The sequence below is a fragment of the Chrysochloris asiatica genome, unplaced genomic scaffold (assembly GCF_000296735.1).
Source record: "Chrysochloris asiatica unplaced genomic scaffold, ChrAsi1.0 scaffold00171, whole genome shotgun sequence".
Lineage (NCBI taxonomy): Eukaryota > Metazoa > Chordata > Mammalia > Afrosoricida > Chrysochloridae > Chrysochloris > Chrysochloris asiatica.
The window spans coordinates 6,620,284-6,641,935 of NW_006408689.1; the positions used below are offsets into that span (position 1 = coordinate 6,620,284).

The following is a 21,652-nucleotide window of genomic DNA, read 5'->3' on the forward strand; positions in this document are numbered from 1 at the left end:
GGTCCTGGCCTCCTCCAGGACAAGTCCCGCCTCTATGAATGTACATTCAAGGGCTCTAAATAGAGCAGTTTCATAACCCACTACTGTGCACGGGCCTTGGGTGGGGAGGCACATAACTTCCTGGCAGTCTTTTGGACCTCAACAATAAAACACCTATGAACTCCTATGAGGGTATGCAGAACTCTTATTAGACTTCTCCTAGACAAGGAAGGAGCTCGCCTCCACCCATTTTGATTAATTGTATTTCAGCAATCTCCGGACACATGAAGCTGGCACTGCTTCTGAAATTTCTCTGTAGCATTTTTTACTATTAGAAAAATATGAGTTAGATGTGGTTCCAGCACTTTAAGTTCTCAGCCCCCCTGTTTTGTAATGTCTCCATCTGAATGCTCTTATAGAGAAAAGAGTCTTCCCAATTAATAACTCAATTTTTAAAATTTCCCTAGCACGGAGATCAAAAGAATTCAATTCTTCTTGGTACTAAGAAGTTGCCTGTAGTAAGCCTTTCCCTTCCACACAGCCCCCCCCCCACCTCTTTTTACAGAATAATTGTTGTAAGTGCCATTGAATGGGTTCATTGTGACCCTGCATAGGGTTTCCCAGGCATTCACTCTTCTCAGGAACAGAAAGCCTCATCTTTCTCCTGCTGGTTGGCTGGCACACTTAAACCATGGACCTATGGTTCATAGTTCAGTGCTATGGTTTGAGGTCACCGTGCTCCTATTACTGAATAATAAATTCAAATTCAGGAAAATAAAATGGAAGGAAATGGTAACAATTAGCTCTGAAATTTTCTTTAGACAAAATGCCAGCTCTGATAAAGAGCAGCCCACTCATAATTCTGTCTGATCAAAATGTGAACTGGTCCCCAGAAAGTACAGGCTCATCTGATTTAGGGACAACCCCCCATACTTAGCCTTTAATGTTAGATAAATTGGCCCTCACTTTGAAATGACTGAATTGACTCCTACTCACAACAGATTCTTCATCACAATCACCTTCACTGGCAGCTTTTAAATCATTGCAAAGTCTTCACACCTTTTCCAGCACTAAAATACGGCTGTATGTATTTGTACCAACTTACCTACAAATTTGACTAAAAGACACATTTCAAAACGAATCTTGTTCATAACCTGGGGACCTCTGTACACAAACAGCTGCAGCTGCCCATTAAAATTAGACCCTCTATGTAATGTTGGGCATCTGCTAGACCCACCAAAGCATCTGGCTGGGCTTCAAGTGCTAGATCATCCCTTGGCCAATGCTGGTTTTCCTGTCTCCTCTTCTCTTCACCCCCTTTTCCTTTTCCCCACTATATTCCCAATCTTTCTTTAAAGAAAATTTAATTCCATAACACTTCAGTAGTGTGAGAGAGCTTTACTTGGCAGCTTTGGTTTTACAAGATCGCTGGTGAACAATCAGTCTGTCTGGCAGGAAGGTCCGCCCGCAAATATTACAAGGAACCAACTGGCTCTGGGCACTTGTCCAAGCAGCTTCATTTAAAGCATCAAGATCATAGAAACCTTTGCCTGGAAAGTGAAAAAAAAAAGAGAGAGAGAGAGGAAAAAAAGAAAAAGAAAAAGGTAAAATGGGTCAGTTTTCTCTCTGGAGAATCATTTTCTAGCCTTTATGGAAAACATTTTTAGGAAATACCTGTTGACTGAGACTTTTAAACAAATCATATTACTTTTGGAAAAAAAGGGGAAAAAAAGTGCTGTTCACTCTGGTAGGGGTTGAGTAAAGTTAGCTATGAACCAGAGGCTTTCCTCTCCTTGGACTTTAAAAAGAAGAAAACTGTTTTTATATATTATGATATGCATTCTTCACTAATTATTACCATCTTTGCTTACACATTATTATCTTGCAAATATAACTTTTGGCCTCCTTTCAGTTGACTCTAAATATAAGCTTACAAAGGAGGAAAGAACATGTATTTCTATTTTATTCTTCTGTAATTCCTCATTGGAATGTTTTTGGAGGCCAAAACTGACAGATGAGGGTGAATTTAAGATGAATTGTATCCTCAAAATTTATCGTGTCTTTATGGGTATGGGTTATGGTCATAAACTCAGAGATTCTTTAGGCAATTAAATTGAAGAACACAAATAGAATAGTTAATCTGATGAAAAGAAATGTCCTTAAGAAAACAACAAAGACAACTGAAAGATATATAATCTTCATTGGCAGAGCATAGGAAAAAATGCATATGGCTTTATTTTAGAAAAGCAGTGTGGGATTTAACTTTAATAAACCTTATTTAAGTTGAGTGACTTTAGTACATTAAATTGACTATGTCTTAGAATCACCCAAAATAGGCCCCCCAAAATATAGCCAGGCACTCAAAAATATATTCCATAGTTTTTATCATTGGCACTACATATACTTTTTCATTAAAGGCCTGGGAATTCTCATATGATTTCTATCTAATGGTGTACATGACCATAGCAAGACTTAGATTCCTTAACATGCCTGATCCTAATGTTCTTTCTGCTCCCTGGGAAACTAAATCCAAGAGCAGCCTAGTATTTTTCCTTTTGGATAAAGCCAGTACCATTTTCTATGTAGGATATAAATTTATATTTTTCATGCTTTGAAAAGTCTTTTTTTGGGAAAAAAAAAAACGGCAATGACTGTCTTTTTACTCATATGAGTAATTAATACAGACTGAAAAATTCCAGAGTATTCATTGATTCTTAGTTGAAGATTATTCATCACTCTTTTAAATAAGAGTTTGACTTTGGCTCTGGGGGCAGGGGAATTTGAACTCCATGGGCACAGTGAGTCATTTAAGGCAAATGATTACTTGAATTCTCTTTCCTTAGAGAAGAAGGACAACTTCAGAGGTAAGTGTAGCATGGGAACAAAAAGGAACATTATGGACTAGTGCTGTTAGAGGATCTGCCTATCCCACCTGTAGCAATAACAGACTAGTGAATCTACCAGGGCTTTTGGATCACTTGTTTCTCCTGCCTCTTCTAGACCGGAATGACTGTGCTCAAGCAAGGAAGGTGACAAAGATCCGATAGAAAGCAACATATTTTTGACAACAAATGACAACTTCTGGGAAGCGAGTTTTCATTTAGGTAAACAATCTCTAGGCAAATGCTCTTATTTCAGTAGGTGAATGTTTTATCTTTTACTCTTTTCCCACCTCTACTGTACACAAAGTTGTCCCTTTGTAAAGGACTGGGAATAGATGCATTCTAGCAGCATCTAGAACTTTATTATAGCAGTCAAGATTCCACTCTGTTGGTTTTCTTAAGACTTTCTTGGGATCACATCTCTAACAAAAATGTTTTGGACTAGTTGACAATGACTTTCAAGGTGACTTCTAGCATTGAGTATAGATGGTTACCTGTAGAAAATGAATGAATTAAATTATATTAATCTTAAAAGCAAGAATGGTTTTCCTTTGAAGGGATTCAGGACATCTACTGAGAAAATGGCAATGGTAGAAATAAGATAAAAATAAATTTGACTTTGCATGACATAAAATATTCCCTTTATTCTTATACATTAAATTAGTAAGCATAAAGCTCTGTGGTAAGATCACACATAGCTGTCTATAAAGCACCAGTTTCATTCAGCTTGGACAAAGTATTAATTATAAATATTTAAAAAAATTAAACATTTTTAAAAAATAAAAATCTTCATCTTTCCAGGTTGTTGTTTTTTAATGTTATTGAAAGCTCTCACTACATTGGGCTAAATTTCTTAATGATAATACCAGCTGAAATTGAGCAGCAGCTCTCTCCTTTAGAGAGAGCAGGTGCTATCCAGTTCACTATAGTCTCTTCTGATTTTCACACTTGGAGTAGTTTCTGTAACCTAACCAGTGGACCCTGTGAACATTTGAATTTGATATTCAGCTCTATGAATACCAGGGCACATCTATTTTTGAAAATGTGACCCTGGTTGTCCAGAAAAAAAATTTTTTTTAAGTTTCACTTTTATTGAGTGTTGTTTGAAAATATATATACAAGCGACTTTTGGAAAATACTGTTGAAGTAAATTCCAATGAGTCCCTCTTCTTGTATAGCTTTGCTGGGACACAGTGTGATTGTGTCTCAACATCAAAACACAACACTATGGATAGGCATCCCAGAATTTGTCTTCCTATTTAGCTATTGTCAAGATAATACATGTTGCTGATTTTAGTTGTTTGAACAGGTTAGAAAGAATACCTTTACTTTTGTAAGTTTAAAGAGAAAAACATAAAATACTTCCAAATCTTCTCTTCTCCAGGAACTTACCAGTAATGGCCCTGACTTCTGGTTTTTTTGGTTCTGGTCTCCTTAGCTCCTTAGGTAACAAGTTGTTTTCATTATGCCATTTTTTAAGACATTGAGGCTCATGGATACTTATAGATTTTGTTCCATATTCGCGACCGCAAATGTAGCAAACAATAGTTGGTGGACGTCTTATCATTGCTGGCTATGGGTAATACAGACATCAGTTAGGTAAACTTCAGGTTTGGAAATTGTATTTTAAAATTGCAATACTTTTAAATTAGCTGTAATTAAAATTTTTAAATAAATGTATATATTTAAAAATCAACCAGTTTGAAAAAGTATCCCTTAAGTATTTTAACCATCTCATGTTTAAGTCAGTTCCCCTCCCTTTATTTAGCCATTTGGCCTATCAGATCCTACTTATCAGAAAAAATAAAAATGTATACACATCACCATTTGATGTTTGTGAGTTTATTTTGAAAATAAAATATTTTTGAAAAAGATGTTATTTCTCAATCATTAGACTCTAGTGAACCAATATGACTGAGATAGAAAGTAATGACTGTCACTGGAGAACTTATGAAATATACTGTTATGTGTGCCTTAATTCCAATATGACAACAACTTTCTACCACCAGCATCTGTGATTCTCTACCTTTTCTAACCTGCAGTAGACCAGTATTAGACTCCACCAAAGGCAGAACAGCTAGAATGCTAGAAAGCAGGCTTAAACAATTACGGGTGAGAGTTGGTGGATAAACACTCAGCTTTTTCACTAAGGCTCACTATGTATTATCTTCCAGAAAGTCTTCAGTAAGATTGTGCAACAGTTGCTCATTAATACACTGATTTCAATATTTTATTCTGGGTGGCCCCAAAGATGGTGTTCTCAATTACAGAAAAAGAGAAGTCAGGAAAAGCAAGTTAGGGGAGGAGAAAAATGGTCTCTGTTTTGTGCCTATTGAGTTTGACACACAAGCAGAATTTAAATATGAATCAGTCCAGCTATAAGAGGAAACAGACTTGGAATTCAGTTAAAATTTGTAAGCTATTCACACAGAAAACATGCATAAAAATATGAAATTTTCCAAAACATGAAACAGAGAGAGAAGTAAAAAAAAACAAACACAAAACAAACCTGTTGCAGGCAAGTTGATTCCAAATCAGCAACTCTATAGACATAGTAGACCTTCCCCATAGGGTTTCCAAGGTAGTAAATCTTTAGGGGAGCAAATTGTCACATCTTTCTCCATGAGGACTAACTGGTGGGCTTAAACCACCAATCTTTTGATTAGCATCACAGCACTTAACCACTGTGCCACCAGTGGTCCTTATCCAACTTTCAACTCCAATTTTTTCACAAACTCTTTGAAGCTCCCTTGAATAGAGAGAGCATGGAGAAAAGTTCCTTGTGGGCTATCCATAATAAAAAGATTGGACAAGGAAAATTACAGCTAGGAGGCAGAGAAAAGCTCAAGATTATAGTTAAACAAGATATGCAGAAAGAAGATTAATTTCCAGAAAAATAGTGTTTGTCAAATCCTACAAAGTGTGTGTGTCAGGGTTGAATTCTTTCAACATATTTATTCAGTCTGTATGCTGAGCAAATAATTCAAGAAGCTGGGCTGTATGAAGAAGAACATGGTGTCAGGACTGGAGGAAGGAAGGTTCATTAACAGTGAGATTATATATGCAGATTATACAACCTTTCTTGCTGAAAGTGAAGAGGACTTGAAGTATTTGCTGATGAGGATCAAAGAATACTGACTTCATTCAGTATGGATTGCAATGTAATGTAAAGAAACAAAGCAAACAAAAACTTGCCAGCACCTAACAATAAACAACAGAGTAATTGAGAAAAAGTTATGAGGTTTGGTTACCAGTAGATTACATACCAGTTGATTTCAATGGAGTTGTTACTGTTGTTGTTAAATGCCGTCGAGTCGATTATGACCGATAGCGACCCTGTATAGGGTTTCCAAGGAGGAGCTGGTGAGCTTGAACCACCAGCCTTGCAGTTCAGAAGGCTTTGCTGTCTGGTGCATTAACCCACAGCGCCACACCAGGACTCTGGAGTTGTTATTAGGTGCAACTAATTGGATAACCCTTTGTGTCAAAGTATAACTACCCCAGAGGGTTTTCCACCAGTAAGTTTTACTGGAGCAGATTGCCACATATTTCTCCCATGGATCTGGTTTGTTGTTGTTAAGTGCCGTAGAGTCAGTTCTGACCCATGACGTCCATGTATAGGGTTTCCGAGGAGCAGCTGGTGAGCTTGAAACACTGTATACAAAACAGTATAAACAGCTTTGTAGTCTTGTGCGTTAACTCCCAGTGCCACACCAGAACTGGTAGATGGGTTTAAACTGCCAGTCTTTCAGTTAGCATATCAGGGCTTAATTATTCTGCCACCAAAGTTCCTTTCAATGTAGTGGTAGCAGTGGTGGTGCTTGTATACCAGGGAGTCATGTCCAACTCATAGTGACCCTGTGTGAAGAGTTCTGGTGTGCACTATAGAATAAGTACATGACCACAAGATTGGTTTGAACTACAAAGTTGGTGGTTCAAACCTACCAGTTGCTTTTTGGCAACCATATACAGGGTCACTCTGAAGGTTGCTATGAGTTAGAATGAACTCAACAGCATTTAATAACAACAACATAGGGTTTTTGAGGGTGTACATCTTTATGGGAGCAGAAAGCCTAATTCTTCTCCCCTTAACGACTAGTACACTCCATCTTCTGATGTTGTGGTTAGCAGCCCAGCTCGTAATTCACTATGCTACCAGGCTTCTTTCAGTGGAGTAGTACTGATAAAAACTAAATTACTTCAAGTTAAGTATCACATAGTAGAAAAAAAACAAAAAACACTTTAAAGGCATGTGGGAATTCTGGTGTTGTGGAAGGCAATACACAAGAAGGGGGAGGGGGATGGAAGAACAAAGTAGATAGGGGGAAACGTTGCCCGATCCTGGGCCAACCACATGACTGTGCCACACTTGAGTCCATTGATGCTGTCACTTGGCCAATCCATCTCATTGGGGGTCTTCCTCTTTTTCTCTGACCCTCTGCCTTACCAAACATGATATCCTTCTCCATTACTGGTCCCTCCTGACAATATGTCACAGTTATGAGAGATGAAGTTTGGCCATTTAGGCCTTCAAGACTGCATTTCTTCCAAAATGGATCTATTGGTTCTTTTGGTATCCATGGCACTTTCAATATTCTTCTCTAACACCATAACTCAAAAGTATCAATTCTTCTATGGTCTTCCTTACTGTCCAGCTTTCGCATGCATATGGTGGTGGAGGTGATGTGCCTTGGGGTCCGTTCCGACTCATAGCAACCCTGTACAGGGTTTCCGAGGCTATAAATCTTTACATGAGCAGAAAGCCTCGTCTTACTCCTGTGGAACAGCTGATAGTTTCGAACAGCTGACCTTGCGATTCACAGCCCGATGCATAACCACTACGCTACCAGAACTGGGTTATTGAAAATACCATGGCTTGGGTCAGGCACACCTTAGTCCTCAAGCTGACATCTTTGCTCTTCAACACTTTAAAAAGGTCTTGTGCAACAGATTTGCCTAATGCAATACGTCCTTTGATATCTTGACTGATGCTTCCATGAGTGTTGATAGTTGATTCAAGAAGAATTGAAGTCCTTGACAACTTCAATCTTTTCTCCATTGATAAGAATGTTGTTTATTGGTCCAGTGGTGAGGATTTTTGTCTTCTTGACATTGAGATGTAATCCATACTGAAAGCTGTGCTCTTTGATCTTCATCAGTAAATGTTTTAACTCCTCTTCACTTTCAGCAAGCAAGGTTTTAACATCTGCATATTGCAGGTTGTTAATGAGTCTTCCTCCAATCCTGATGCCACAGTTTTTTTAATAGAACCCAGCTTCTCGTATTATTTGCTCCCTGTAGGCACATGGATAGTATTCTGTCATAGACAGCATTGTACCTCATGACTGATCTGGATATGTTCTTTTTGATAATGATTGTAACACAATTCCTCTTCAATTTCTCATTTCCAGCATGGTAAACCATGTGATCATCAGGTTCACAATGGCCAATAGCAATCCATTTCAGCTCACTAATGCCTAAGATATTGATGTTTGTGCATTCCATTTCATTTTTGACAACGTCCAGTTTTCCCAGATTCATGCTTCATATATTCCATGTTCCGATTTTCAGTGGATGTTTACAGCTGTTTCTCTTTATCTTGAGCTGTGTCCCATCAGCAAATGAAGGTCCCGCAGGCTTTTTTCCCACAGGCTTTACTCCATTTGCACCATCACGGTCAACTCTACTCTTACGAGGCAGTTCTTCCCCAGTCACATTTTGAGTGCCTTCTAACCTGAGGGGCTTATTTTCTGGCACTATACCTAACAGTGTTTCTCTGCTATTTATAAGGTTTTCAGTGACTAAATATTCAGAAGTGGTTCCATCACTCCTTCTTCCTAGTCTTTCTTCATCTGGAAGCTCATCTGAAACCTGTCCACCATGGGTGACCCTGCTGGTATTTAAAATACCGGTGGCATAGCTTTCAGAATCACAGCAACTCACAAGCTACCACAGCATGACAAACTGACACACTCAAGACACAAGGAAAATCAATTAATCCATAGGGAAAGGATACAGAGGAAGAAGGTGGGGATGGGATCAAGGCCATAGCTGGAAAAGAATAGATGAAGCTAGTGAAAGTTTCTTCCAGAGATGTGAGATATTAATGGAGTTCCCTTAATCTTCTAAATACATGGCAAAATGATCTTCAGAGAATGAAGATACTCAGATTCTGGGAAAAAGAATAGTAGAAAACAATGTTGGGATTAGGTACTATAAGGAATGTGATGATTAAATTAGGAATGAATACTTACTAAATAAATGAAAAGGTCCAGTTAAGTTGAGCTGGTGTGGTGCTGTAGGATAAGCATCATACTGGAAACCACAATGTTGGCAGTTCAAACCCACCAGTCCTTCCTTGGAAACTCAATATAGGGTTACTAAGAGTAGGAACCTATTCAACAGCACTTAGCAACAACAAATGAAGCTGCAAGAAATTTTTGTGGAAATTCTTGTTACTTTTTCCCCCCAATAGGTTGTTTCATAATATTGAGTGATATGAGAACAGAAACAAATTAAGTGGATGATGTAGTTTACTTTGGGAAATAAAACATAATTAAAAAAATGTATGTGGTTTAGATTCAGCATAGTTTTCACTGTGACTATTGGAGAGTGATACTGACAATGAAAAGAGCACAAAGGAAAATCAAAACAGAACCACAATTATGATTTCTGCTGAGCTACACAGAAATATTAACAGATTCTAGATGAGAAAATTAAGTTAATACAAACCAAACAAAATGGAAAATAAAGTCACTTTTTGGATGATCCAAGTTTTTTCTTTAAGCATATTATTTGAGATAAATTATTTTATTCTATTATTCCATACTGGAGCTGTGGTAGCATAGTGGTTATGAGTTAGGCTGATAACTTCAAGGTCAGCCGTTCCAAACTACCAACCCTTCCATGGGAGAAAGATGAGGCTTTCTGCTCCTTTAAAGACTTAACATCTTTGGAAACCCCATGCAGGGTTGTTATGGGTTGGAACTGACTCCATGGCACACCATCACCACCACCATCGCCACTATCACATACTGAATTATGCCAATTGTTGTTAAGGGCCATCGAGTCGGTTCCAACTCATAGCAACCCTGTATAGGGTATCCAAGAAGTGGCTGGTGAGTTCAAACAGCAACCTTGTGATTCAAACTGACCTTGTGATTCAAACTGAACTTGCAGTCCAGTGCTTTATTCCACAGCACCACACCAGTGATTTTAATCAAATTGGCTAGATAGTTCAATCTTCCTTTGCAATAGCCACATAGCAAAGGTTAACATCTAAAATGTGACATCTATGGGTAATTCAAGACCTAGGAGAAATCTCAGGAGTTTTTCTACTAATGATAATAATTTCAAGGTATCCAAAATTTTCTCAGTATTTTACATATTTTTTTTTACTTGAAAGATTAATTAAATACAGATTTTTTTTGTCAGAAAATGATAAGTTATTCTTTTAATTTCAAGAATAATGAATTTATTAAATTCCATATGGAAAGTCTGAACCAAATCCAATATTTAACTAAGCGTATAAGCAAAATAAATGACATAGGTCATAAATGAAGACATTCATGTCATACTGTCAAAAGGTTTCCTTTGGTTGGAAAGGTTAGAAGAAAGCAGACAAACATAAAGGCCAGAAAACATGTGTAGAAAAACTAAAAGGGATGTAGGAGAAAATTAATGGCATAAAAAGACTAAGATGTTCTATATTATATTTTCCAAAGCTTATTCATACTCTATATTTGTGGCTGAACTACAATTGAACCTGTAACATATTTCATGTTCTTAGGTTTGAAATTAACTCCTAAGCCGTGCTCTTAAGGAAGTACAAACAACCCAGACACAACTGAAGAAAAAAGATGCATCCCTATGGGTCTGGATCAAGATGAGAGAACATATTTCTCATTAATGCCATGACTGTCAATTTGAAATGTCTAGGGGCAACTGTCCCATCGCCATCTTGTGGGTTCTACTAATACTCCAACTGCTAATTTTTACTAGGCAGCTCCTTTCCTCAGTGTTTTTAGATGGCAGTAGATATTTGGGGATGAAGAAGAGGAACAGGAAGAAGAGACCATAGTCCTGTTAGAAATGATAGAAAGTCCCTTCTTAGCAAATGTGCTGTCCCTTAGCTTTCAGAGCCATGGCATAAAAGAGCAAAGCAGCGGCAGTAGAGATCTGTGAGGACAGGGAATCCTGTCAATGTTGGAACTTGCCAAGGCTAGCTGAACTTCAGGAAGGTGAAATCAAAGGAAGTTGATAAGTCAGTGAAGTTATTGCAGAGCAAAGGATTACATCAACATTTTTTCCATCAACATTTCATATATTTAAGTGGCATGGCAACACTTTACAAACATTAAGACAGACATTTTTTTAAAGTTGATAATCAAATCAAAATAAACTATTGCCAGTGTGAACTGCTATGGGGGAGGCAGATAAATGCTGCTTTACATGCCTACACACATAAGTGTATCAGGGTTTATCATGATTTTGTTTTTATTAGTTTCCTGTGAACAGTTAGCCTAGATATAGACACAGGCACTGGAGCACACTCAGGAAAGTTTTCATATGTGTGTATTGCTTTAAACTTGAATTCACAAAGATTTTCGTGTGTTTTCAATCATTTTCCAGGCACAAATTGCACAAAGATTGTATTCTTTCACCATACATATTCAGTTTATATGCTGAACAAATAATCCAAAAAACTGAACTATATGAGAGGAACATGGCATCAGGATTGGATGAAGACTCATTAACAACCAGCAATATGCAGATGATATAACCTTACTTGCTGAAAGCAAAAAGGGCTTAAAATACTTGCTGAATTGTAAAGAAAGCAAAAATCCTCACCATTAGACCATTAAACAACATCCATTATAAATGGAGAAAAGTTTAAAGTTGTCCAAGACTTCATTTTGGCTTGGATTCACCATCAACACTTTGCCTAGTACAGTCCGTTTTATTCCTATGCTTTAGGCTAAGGACTGGAGTCCTGGTGTGACCTGCTAACCAAAAGGTCTGCAGTTCAAACCCACCAGCTGCTCCTCAGAAATCCTATACAGGATCACAGTGAGCCAGAACTGACTTGACAGCACTTAACATAAACAGCAGGAAAAACATTGGAGTCCTGGTATGGCATTATAGGATGACCATCAGACTGCCAACCTTATGGTTAGTGGTTCCTTGGAAACCTTATAAAGGGAGGCTGTGTGTTAGAACTGACTCAACAGCAGTTAACAACAGGCTAAATATTAATAACTCCTTTTATTGTCTAAGGTTTTCTTGCTTGGTCAATGAATTATATAGTAACTCTATCTCAGGTGTCCTCTGAAAAGCACCAATTAATAAAACATAAGCAATCAAGGAATGGAAGAATCTAATAAGCTCAGAAATATGGAAACTGTAAGAGGCTGATGATGATTCCATTTAATTAAAGGAGAAGTCATAGAAGAAGGAATATAAAATAAATTTAACTTGACAAATAAAAATGCTACAAAAATCGGAATGCTACAACTACAGTGGAAATTAAAATTATTTGCAATATTTTAAATTATAGTGTTCAAATGAGACTCTTAATTTTCTAGTTATTTTCAGTTGAATATACATTCATTAGATGATTATATGAAGCAACTTAAAGTCCTAGTGTTTTTACCATTACTTTATAAAGCAGTAATAAAAACTTGGAAATGCAATCTGAGTAGAGCATTTAGCATGAGTTTGTTTTCACCATAAAACAATCTAAACATGGTTTCCAGATAGCTTAATTTTGTTTAGGCTTGTTTTTCTGGCCACAGTATATTAGCCCAAAATACAAACTCACAAATAGCTAAAAGGAGTTGTATTAGTCCTCTTAATGTTGAAAAGTGACTGCCAAAAAGATGGCAATTTGGGACTAGAGGAAGCATATTATTCCTTGAATCTTGTATTGCCCATTCTGGCTGCACTGACAAATCACCTCCAAACTCCCTTTCCTTGCACTTAACTATGTTTTGTGTAAACCTGGCCTCTGACATGATCTCAGTAATGCCTATGTTTTTCACAGTCAACAGAATAAAGTCCAAACACTTGAAGCTGACAATCATGGCCAACCTTAACCCTATGCACATCGCTCTCCAACCACGCCAAACTAGAGACCCAAGCTAGAAGCCATAGTCCTCAAATATACTGCTTTTGTGCTTTTATTCATCTGCTCCATTTAGCAACAAACAAATGAATACGGAACTTTCACTTTGCTGGAAGGCTTGGGGATCCCACCCCCACCAGTCTTTAGCTATCCTTATTGATGAAGATAAACATATAAACTACTGACTGCATTTTGGTGCTGTAAGATCAGAACTGGACTTCAAACCACAAGATTGGCAGTTCAAATCCACAACCTCTAAAACTCTATACAAGGTTGCTATGAGTTGAAACGGACTCAATGGCACTTAACATCAGCATGATGGTGGGGGGCGGGGCACAGTGTCTGCAGTCTGAAGCAGAAAGGAAGAGAATGGTGCTGATCAGAAGTCAGATGAGGGGCTAATATTCAAAAATTTTATTGAATGAGTGGAACTGTACAAATAAAAGAAAAAGAACATCCTCAAATAAATTGCTAAACTCCTAACCCTTTCAACAATTGCTTAACAAAATCCATTCTCATTTAGTTGTTTCCAATTTATAGCAACCCTTCAAGGCAGAGTAGACTTGTCTCTAAGGGTTTCCAAGACTCTGCTACATAGTTTACAATTTTTAAGAAAGATGTGTGCAGGGTTCATTCTTTTACCATTATTTATTCAATCTGTGTACTGAGCAAATCCTCCAAAAAGATGAATTATATGAATAAAAATTCAGCATCAGGGTTAGAGGAAGATTCATTGACAATCTGCAATACACTTTCAGAAAATGAAGAGAACTGGAAGCATTTATAGATGAAGATTAACAATTACAATCTTCAATATGGATTACCCCTTACTATAACAAAAATCCTCACAAGTGGACCAATAAGCAAGATCATGATTGTTGTTAGGTACCTTTGAGTCAGTTCCCACTCATACTGGCCCCATGCACATCAGAACAAAACACTGCCAAGACCTGCACTAACTTCACAATCGTGCTTACTCTTGAGCTCATTGCTGATCACTTGGGGTCTCCCTCTTTTTTGCTGACCCTCCACTTTACTAAGAATGATGTCCTTTTTCTAGGGACTGGTCCCTCCTGATACTATTTCTGAAGTATGACAGATGAAGTCTCTCCATTCTGGTGTGTAAGGAGCATTCTCACTGTACTTCTTCCAATACATATTTCTTTGTTCTTCTGAAAGTCCATGATACTTTTAATATTCTTCTCCAACACCATAACTCAAATGCATCAAATTATTCTACCATCTTTCATATTCATCGCTCAACTTTCACATGCAATATGAGGCTATTGAAAAGACAATGACTTGGATCAGGCACACCATAGTCCTCAAGTCTTTGTTCTTCAACACTTTAAAAAGGTCTTGTGCAGCAGATTTGCCTAATGCAATATGTTATTTTATTTCTTGACTGCCACTTCCATGAGTGTTGATAGTGGATCCAAGCAAAAGGAAGTGTTTGACAACTTTTATCTTTTCTCCATTTCTCATGATGTGGTCGTCTTTGATCTTTATCAGTAAGTATTTTAAATCCTGTCTGTTTCAAGAAGCAAGGTTGTATCACCTGCAATTTGTATTCCATCAATTCCTGGAGCATTTTCTTTGCCAATGACTTCTGTGAACTTTGGACATTTTTTCTTCAGGACCATTGTCTCTTGATCATATGCTGCCTCTTGAAATGGTTGAACATCAACCATTTCATTTTGAAGGTCATCAGAGTTTTACTCTATTCTTATAATCATGGTCAACTCATTTCCAGGAGGCAGCTCTTTCCCAGTCATATCTGAGAGCCTTCCAAACTGAGAGCTTCATCTTTTGGCATTATATTTGACAATATTCAGATGCTATTCACAGTGTTTCAATAGTCAATTCTGGTGTTATCTGACAGTGTTCCACTGATATTCATAAGGTTTCCAGTGGCTAAACATTCAGAAGTATTCTGCCTTTCCTTCTTCCTAATCTGTCTATGTCTGGAAGCTCAGCTGAAGCCTGTCCACTATAGGTGACCACACCATAGATTTCTTTGAATCAGAACTGATTAGTCATAATCTAACTCTGGTAGCGTAGTGATTATGAATTGGGCTGCTAACTTCAAGGTCAACAGTTTGAAACTACCAGCTGCTCCGTGGGAGAAAGATGAGGCTTTCTGCTCCCATAAAGATTGACAGCCTTGGAAACCCTGTTCAGGGTTGCTATGGGTCAGAACTGACTCAACGGCACTTAACAACAACAACAACAACAACAACAATATATATATATATATAATTAAAACACCAGTGGCATAGCTTCCAGCATCACAGCAACATGAAAGCTACCACACTATGACAAACTGACATACGAGTGGTGGACATCATGATACACAGATTAAAAATTGTAGTTATCAATTATCTAATTTTATTTTGGATCCACCGTTAATGTCCATGGAAGGAACAGTGTATTGCATTCAGCAAATTTGCAGCACAAGACTACTTTAAAGTGTTCAAAGCAAAGATGTCACTTTAAGGACTGAAGTGTACCTGACCTAAGCAATGATATTTTCAATTACCTCATAAGTATATGTTGTTGTTAAATGCTGTCAAATTGGTTCCAATTCATACTGACCCTTGCATACGGTTTCTGAGAGTGACTGGAGGCTTTGCGTGCAGTTAGCATGGTTAGCAGACCAGTGCTTATCCTTCAGTGCCACACGGGGGCTCATGTGGAAGATGGGTAATGAATAAGAAATATCTAAGAAGTACATCCAGAGTGCTCCTTGGAAGCCAAGATGACCAGACTTTGTCTTTCATGCTCCAGACATATTGTCATTAGGGACCAGTCACTGGAGAAGGATACCATGTTTGGTAAAGTGAAGAGATGGAGAAAAACAGGAAGACCCCCGATGAGATGGATTGGCACAATGGCAGTATCAATGGGCTCAAGCATAGCAATGATTGTGTAGTTGGCCCAGAATCAGGCAGCATTTTGTGCTGTTGTGCATAGGGTCACTATGAGTTGGTATCAACTCAATGGCACCTAACAACAGGAAGAAGAATTCATGCATTTGAGTTATGGCATTGATGAAGAATATGGAATATACCATGAACTTCTAGAATAATAAACAAATCTGTCTTGGAAGAAGTTCAGTCAGAATGTTCCTTAGAAGTGTGGATGGTAAGATTTATTCTCACTTACTTTGGACATGTTCTTAAGAGGGGACAGTCTATAGAGAAGGACGTAATTATTGGTTAAAAAAAGAAAAGAGGAAGACCCTCAATGAAATGGATTGATACAGTGGCTGCCGCAGTGGGCTTAAGCATGGCAATGATTATGAGGCTAGTGCAGAATAAGGCAGTAGTTTGTTCTATTGTATATAGGGTTGTTATGAGTCAGAACTGATTCATCAGCATCTAACAATGCCAAAAAGAATTGCAAACTTTATAGAAGTAGACTGTCACATATTTCTTCTAAGTCATAAGTCTAAATGCTTAATTGCATCGCAATATAGTAACATGAAAGCTTTAAAGACAATAATGAAAAGACTGGTTACAGGAAGTATGAAAAAAGGATAGGTTTGTTTAGTATAGGATTGAAAAAGGATTGGCCAGACTTTGAGAAGGTGATCAAAGGTTGGTGCCTATTCTAATTGTTTTACCTTCTCCCCACTTTGGTTCTGTCCACAGACACCATTAGCACAGATAGCATTCAGCTACTAACTAATACATTGGAGGTATGAATTCACTTAGAGATACCTGTCAGCAGAAAGACCTCTTAATAGATTTCGGAAAATCAGCCATTGAACATTCAGTGAAGCACACTTTTATTTTGACACGCACGGGATCATTATGAATTGAAATCAACTAGATAGAATTTATATATTCTTCAGTAGCTGGGTAGGGATTTGACAGTGCTAGAGGGAAGGTATTTCTATACCTGTGTATTGTAGAGTCATGCAGAAAAAATATCAAGGAAAAAAAGTAGTGACAAGTGTGTTGCGATAGAAATGAAACTTGAATGCAAGAATGAAACCTTAATATTTATCAGAGAATCAGATTGAAGGACGGGCTAGATGAGCTCAATTTATAATTTCTCATACACTAAAACAGTATGAGGAGTCTTGGTGGTACAGTGGTTAAAGTGCATGACTGTTACATGAAAGATTGGTAGTCAAACCTACCAGCTGCTCCTTGGGATAGAGCAACTTTCTTCCATTTATAGCCTCAGAAACCCTATGGGGTATATAGTTTATGAGATAACTGGTAAAATGCAAACTGGCTATAAGAACAAGCAAGTTGTTCACCAGGAAGCCATCAACGCAAACAATCAAGACCCTTTATAACAAACCCCCCTCCAAGACTGAAACTCAAAGGGAACAATGAGCAGGCATGTAAGCTTGTTGGAGACCATACTGGTCTACTTGTGAGTAGAAATGGGGAAAAAGGTAGTAATGAACATATGGGCTGAGTTTGACCAAGTTACATAGACTCCCATCCACCTTGAGATGAGAGAGCGAAGAGGAAGGGCTGGTTGGTCTAAAGTGTCATGAGACTTGGGGACACTCCTCATTCCATGGACAAGGAACTAACTACTGAGGGCTAGAGCTGAGAGTGAAGCATCCACTGATATAAAGTAAGAAGTGATGCACAAGAATGCCTAAACTTACAGATAGTACCCATTTGACTTAACTTCAATGGTTTGATGATCTGAACTCGACTAGAGTAAGACAAAGAAATCTGATAAAGGAAGCAAGTGTAAATTGCTAAAACTTGAGGAACTTGACCTACACTTATGCATATAAGAATAGCTCAAAATACCAACTGAGAGGGAAGGAGTCTTCACATCAAGGATAAAACTTATCCTCTTGGTATACCGGGTTGATAGGGACATGCAACTTACACATTGGCTACATAAAATGGTGTGTGTGTGTGTGTGTGTGTGTGTGTGTGTGTGTAATAAAGGCACGAAGTGTCTGGCTTACAAGTTCTCAAGAGGAAGTTTAGTTTCAGAGTATGCAGGGAAGGTAGACTACTCATTGAATAGTTTTCCTCTTGTCTAGATGGGTCTGGTGAAAGGAGACAGGGATAGGATTCATTTGATTCAATAATTAGAAATTGTTATCATACTTAATTGTGATTGTCACAACTGTAAAGGTAGAAGCTGTATAACAAAAATGGGGAGAGTAGTTAATCTTATATTCTAGGAACAGAGGACCCTAAGACCCTCAAGAGAGAATACCATGAGCAGAACGTGGGACCCTATCTAGAGAAGCAGCAACACCAGAGATGTAGGCAGAGCTGATGGCATGGAGAGATTAAAAACAAAACAAAACAAAACAAAAACCCAAAGGTTTTTGTTTTTCCTTGATAAAACAAACACTGTATGATGGTTTGGGGGGAAGGAGGAAATGATGCATGCAGTAGAAGGTAGACACACATTGACATGGGTGATGGGGCAGGCTATATACAACCGGAGGGAGGTTGACAGAGGAAATATGGGGGTGGTGACCAGAGACACAGGGAGGAATACAGTGGTTAATGTGAACAAAGGTAAATACTGTTAACTGTTAGTGCATGGAGGGGATTTGAAACCATGTGATGAAGCAAAGTATACGATTTGTTGAATGGAAAACTGATGATTTGCTCTGTAAACCTTCACTCAAGTCACAATAAAAGGTTTTTTATAAATGTAAACTTGTTCCACTTGTACTGAGGCAGACAGCACTCACAGGTGATAATAAAATTATTTATGCTACTGAAAACATCCCAAAAATCAACCAACAAGTGAGCAGATAAACTAATATTTTTTTGCTAAAAGAAGCCAGACACGAAAGAGTAAATAGTCCATGATTCCATTTATATGCAATTCAAACTAATCTGTAGTGATTGAAAAGCAAAAGTCAGAAGTTGCATGGAGGCTGGAGGAGGAAAGATAAACACATTTTAAAAGGGTGCAAGGGATCTTGACATCTTTGAAGGATGATGAAAATGTTCTGTATCTTGATTTTGGTAGTGGTATCACAGGTGTATAAAACTGTCAAAACTCATTGAATTGCACATGTTAAATGGATGCACTTTATTGTTTGTAAATGATATCCGAATAAAGTTAATTTTGGAGTCCTGATGTGGTGCTGTGGGGTAAAGCGCTGTATTACAAGGTTGGTTGAAACCACAAGGCCAGCAGTTCAAACTCACCATCTGCTCCTTGGAAACTCTATACAAAGCTGCTTGAGCACTGCTTCACTAAAATAGGCTCATCAAAAAAAGACAATGGCACTGCTTCAATCAATTGATTAATCAATCAATAAATACAGCAAACTACTGGCTTCCAATGTGCAAATGTGGGTTTCCTCTCTTCTCTGGAAGTCTATGGGTAATTTTTTCCGGGTTTTTATGAGTTGGAACTGACTCAGTGGCACTTAACAACAATAACAAAGTTAATTTTAAAACTCCCATGCAGACAGAGTTAGTGGAATATTTTTGTATTGTCATGCCCATGCAATGCTGTCAGCTCAGTTCAAAGTCAGCAACAGGTATCTTCAGATGAGATTCCAAAATCAAACAATGTGTTTGAAAGTGTCCTTCACCAGGAACCATCGGATAGTTTAAAATGATCTATATTGTGACACTTTAATTTGTCTCCCAAAGATTTTTTCCAGTTCAAGAAAACCACACAAACAAACATTAAAAAGAGAAAAAGAACAAGAGAAAATTAAGAAACAATTTTTTTTTCCCAAGAAAACACATTAGGCCTGAACGCATTTCTGCATACAATTTTATCAAGAAAATTCCAATTCTGTGATGTCAAGAACTGAGCCATACAGTCAGAGATGGATGCCAGAAAGGAGGATTCACCCTCTGTGACCACATGCATGGTATCTGGTCTATTTGAAATATAACTGACACTGGTTCCTCATCTCCCAGAATGAGAACCGTAAGGCCCTTTCACATATGAGTGTGTGTGTACACATGAGTGTGTATGCATGCTTATGTGAGTGCATGTATGTGCACCAAAGACATATAAGATCAGTTACTTTCTTTCATTGATTGATTTGAGCAATACTGGAAGGCTCCCCATGTCCTCAAGCAATTTATTCCTCTAGATTTTCCTTGACTTTTTGTTTATCCTCTTAACTGCCTAAAAAAAATTTTCCCAGAGAAAGTACATTATGAATAAACTCAATTCTCCGTATAATTATATCAAAAATTCAATTCATTCACCTCAGGAAGAAAGATATAGAAAAAAAATTCAGGATGTTGATTGTAGAAAAACCCGGAAAAAATTACCCATAGACTTCCAGAGAAGAGAGGAAACCCACATTTGCACATTGGAAGCCAGTAGTTTGCTGTATTTATTGACTGATTAATCAATTGATTGAAGCAGTGCCATTGTCTTTTTTTGATGAGCCTATTTTAGTGAAGCAGTCGCTCAAGCAGCTTTATCAGAATGTTAAAGATGTCCTTTTTATTACCAAATATGTATGCAAATGAAATTTTTGGCTCCTTCCCTCAAGAAACATGCTTTGCACAAAATTTAAATTAAAAAAACAAATGCATGAAGTTTAATGTTTCACTTTTTTTTTTTTTTTGGTTATTTTGTTTTTTGGAGGATGTATGGTATTTTATTTTGTTTTCTTTTTCAATCATAATATCTTTGCATCAAAACACCCATATGCCCTGTGTTTGCCTGGGGATATTCAGGTTGTAGGTGATGTGTCAGGCACTGTTATATGTTTAGAATCACTGGCCCTCACCCAACTCACCACTTTTATTTCATAAATATTCTTTTAAAAGATGTTTCCTAAGTTCTTCCTTTGGGCATTAAGTAAGGTTTATAGATCCCCAATTATCATGCATTCCATGGAGTCCTAGTGTGGCACTGTAGGATAAGAACTGGACTGCAAGATCTGTTTGAACTGCAAGGTTGGCAGTATACACTGACCAGATGCTCCTCAGAAACCCAATACAGGATAGCTCTGAGTCTGAAGAGACTCAATGGCACTAACAGCAGCGACAATTGCCATGCATAGAGCCCATTCCACCTGACCAGGGAAGCAGGGAAAAATTGAAATTACTCAAGAAATGAGGCTAGGGTCAGAAAAAAAGTCTGCTGAGAGGAGAAAGCACTTAACTTGACTTCTCTGCTTTGACTAAGACATGTTTGGAATAAGAATGTTTAGTTCTGAAAAATTACTCTCCAGACTTGGAATTGCTTTAGGATCCTGGTCTTTTGTGGCCTTTTAAAATGCTTAGAAAGTTTGGCTGTAGTATGTGACCTACGAGAATGCCCTCCCTATTCTGAAAACACTCACAATGATCCAAAAGATAGTAACAGGTTTGATAAATTATGCTTGGACATGAAGAGTATGTATTCCTGATCCTTGCACACAACTACCCTTTCAGATTTCCCATGACTCAGGCTATTTTCTTTTCAGCATATGACCTATACTACCCCCTAGAACTGCCTCTTTTCTATTTCATACTTTGAATTTTATATTAAATACCAATGGACCAAAAGCCATTTATGCAAACAGTCATGCTTTATTCAACGAACACAATAGTATTAAACATTTTCAATATATTATCTTTTTGTTGTTTTTTTAGGTGACTATGAGTCAGTACTAACCCCTAGCAACCCTATGCACAACAGAACAAAACACTGTCTGGCCCTGTGCTAACATCACAATTGTTGCTACGTTTGA

General features: G+C 37.7%; 1 protein-coding gene across 1 annotated transcript in view; it reads right to left on the minus strand.

Moving 5' to 3' along the window:
- Nucleotides 1-1,377: 1,377 nt before the first annotated feature.
- Nucleotides 1,378-21,652, minus strand: part of LOC102823018 (zinc finger protein 474-like) — a 59,705-nt gene continuing 39,430 nt past the window's right edge. Inside the window, exons 2-3 of the mRNA XM_006871638.1 lie at nt 4,254-4,434; nt 1,378-1,529 (exon numbers count right to left, since the gene is read on the minus strand). Of these exons, the coding sequence (XP_006871700.1) occupies nt 1,378-1,529; nt 4,254-4,434 (333 nt within the window). The remainder of the gene's footprint in view (nt 1,530-4,253; nt 4,435-21,652) is intronic.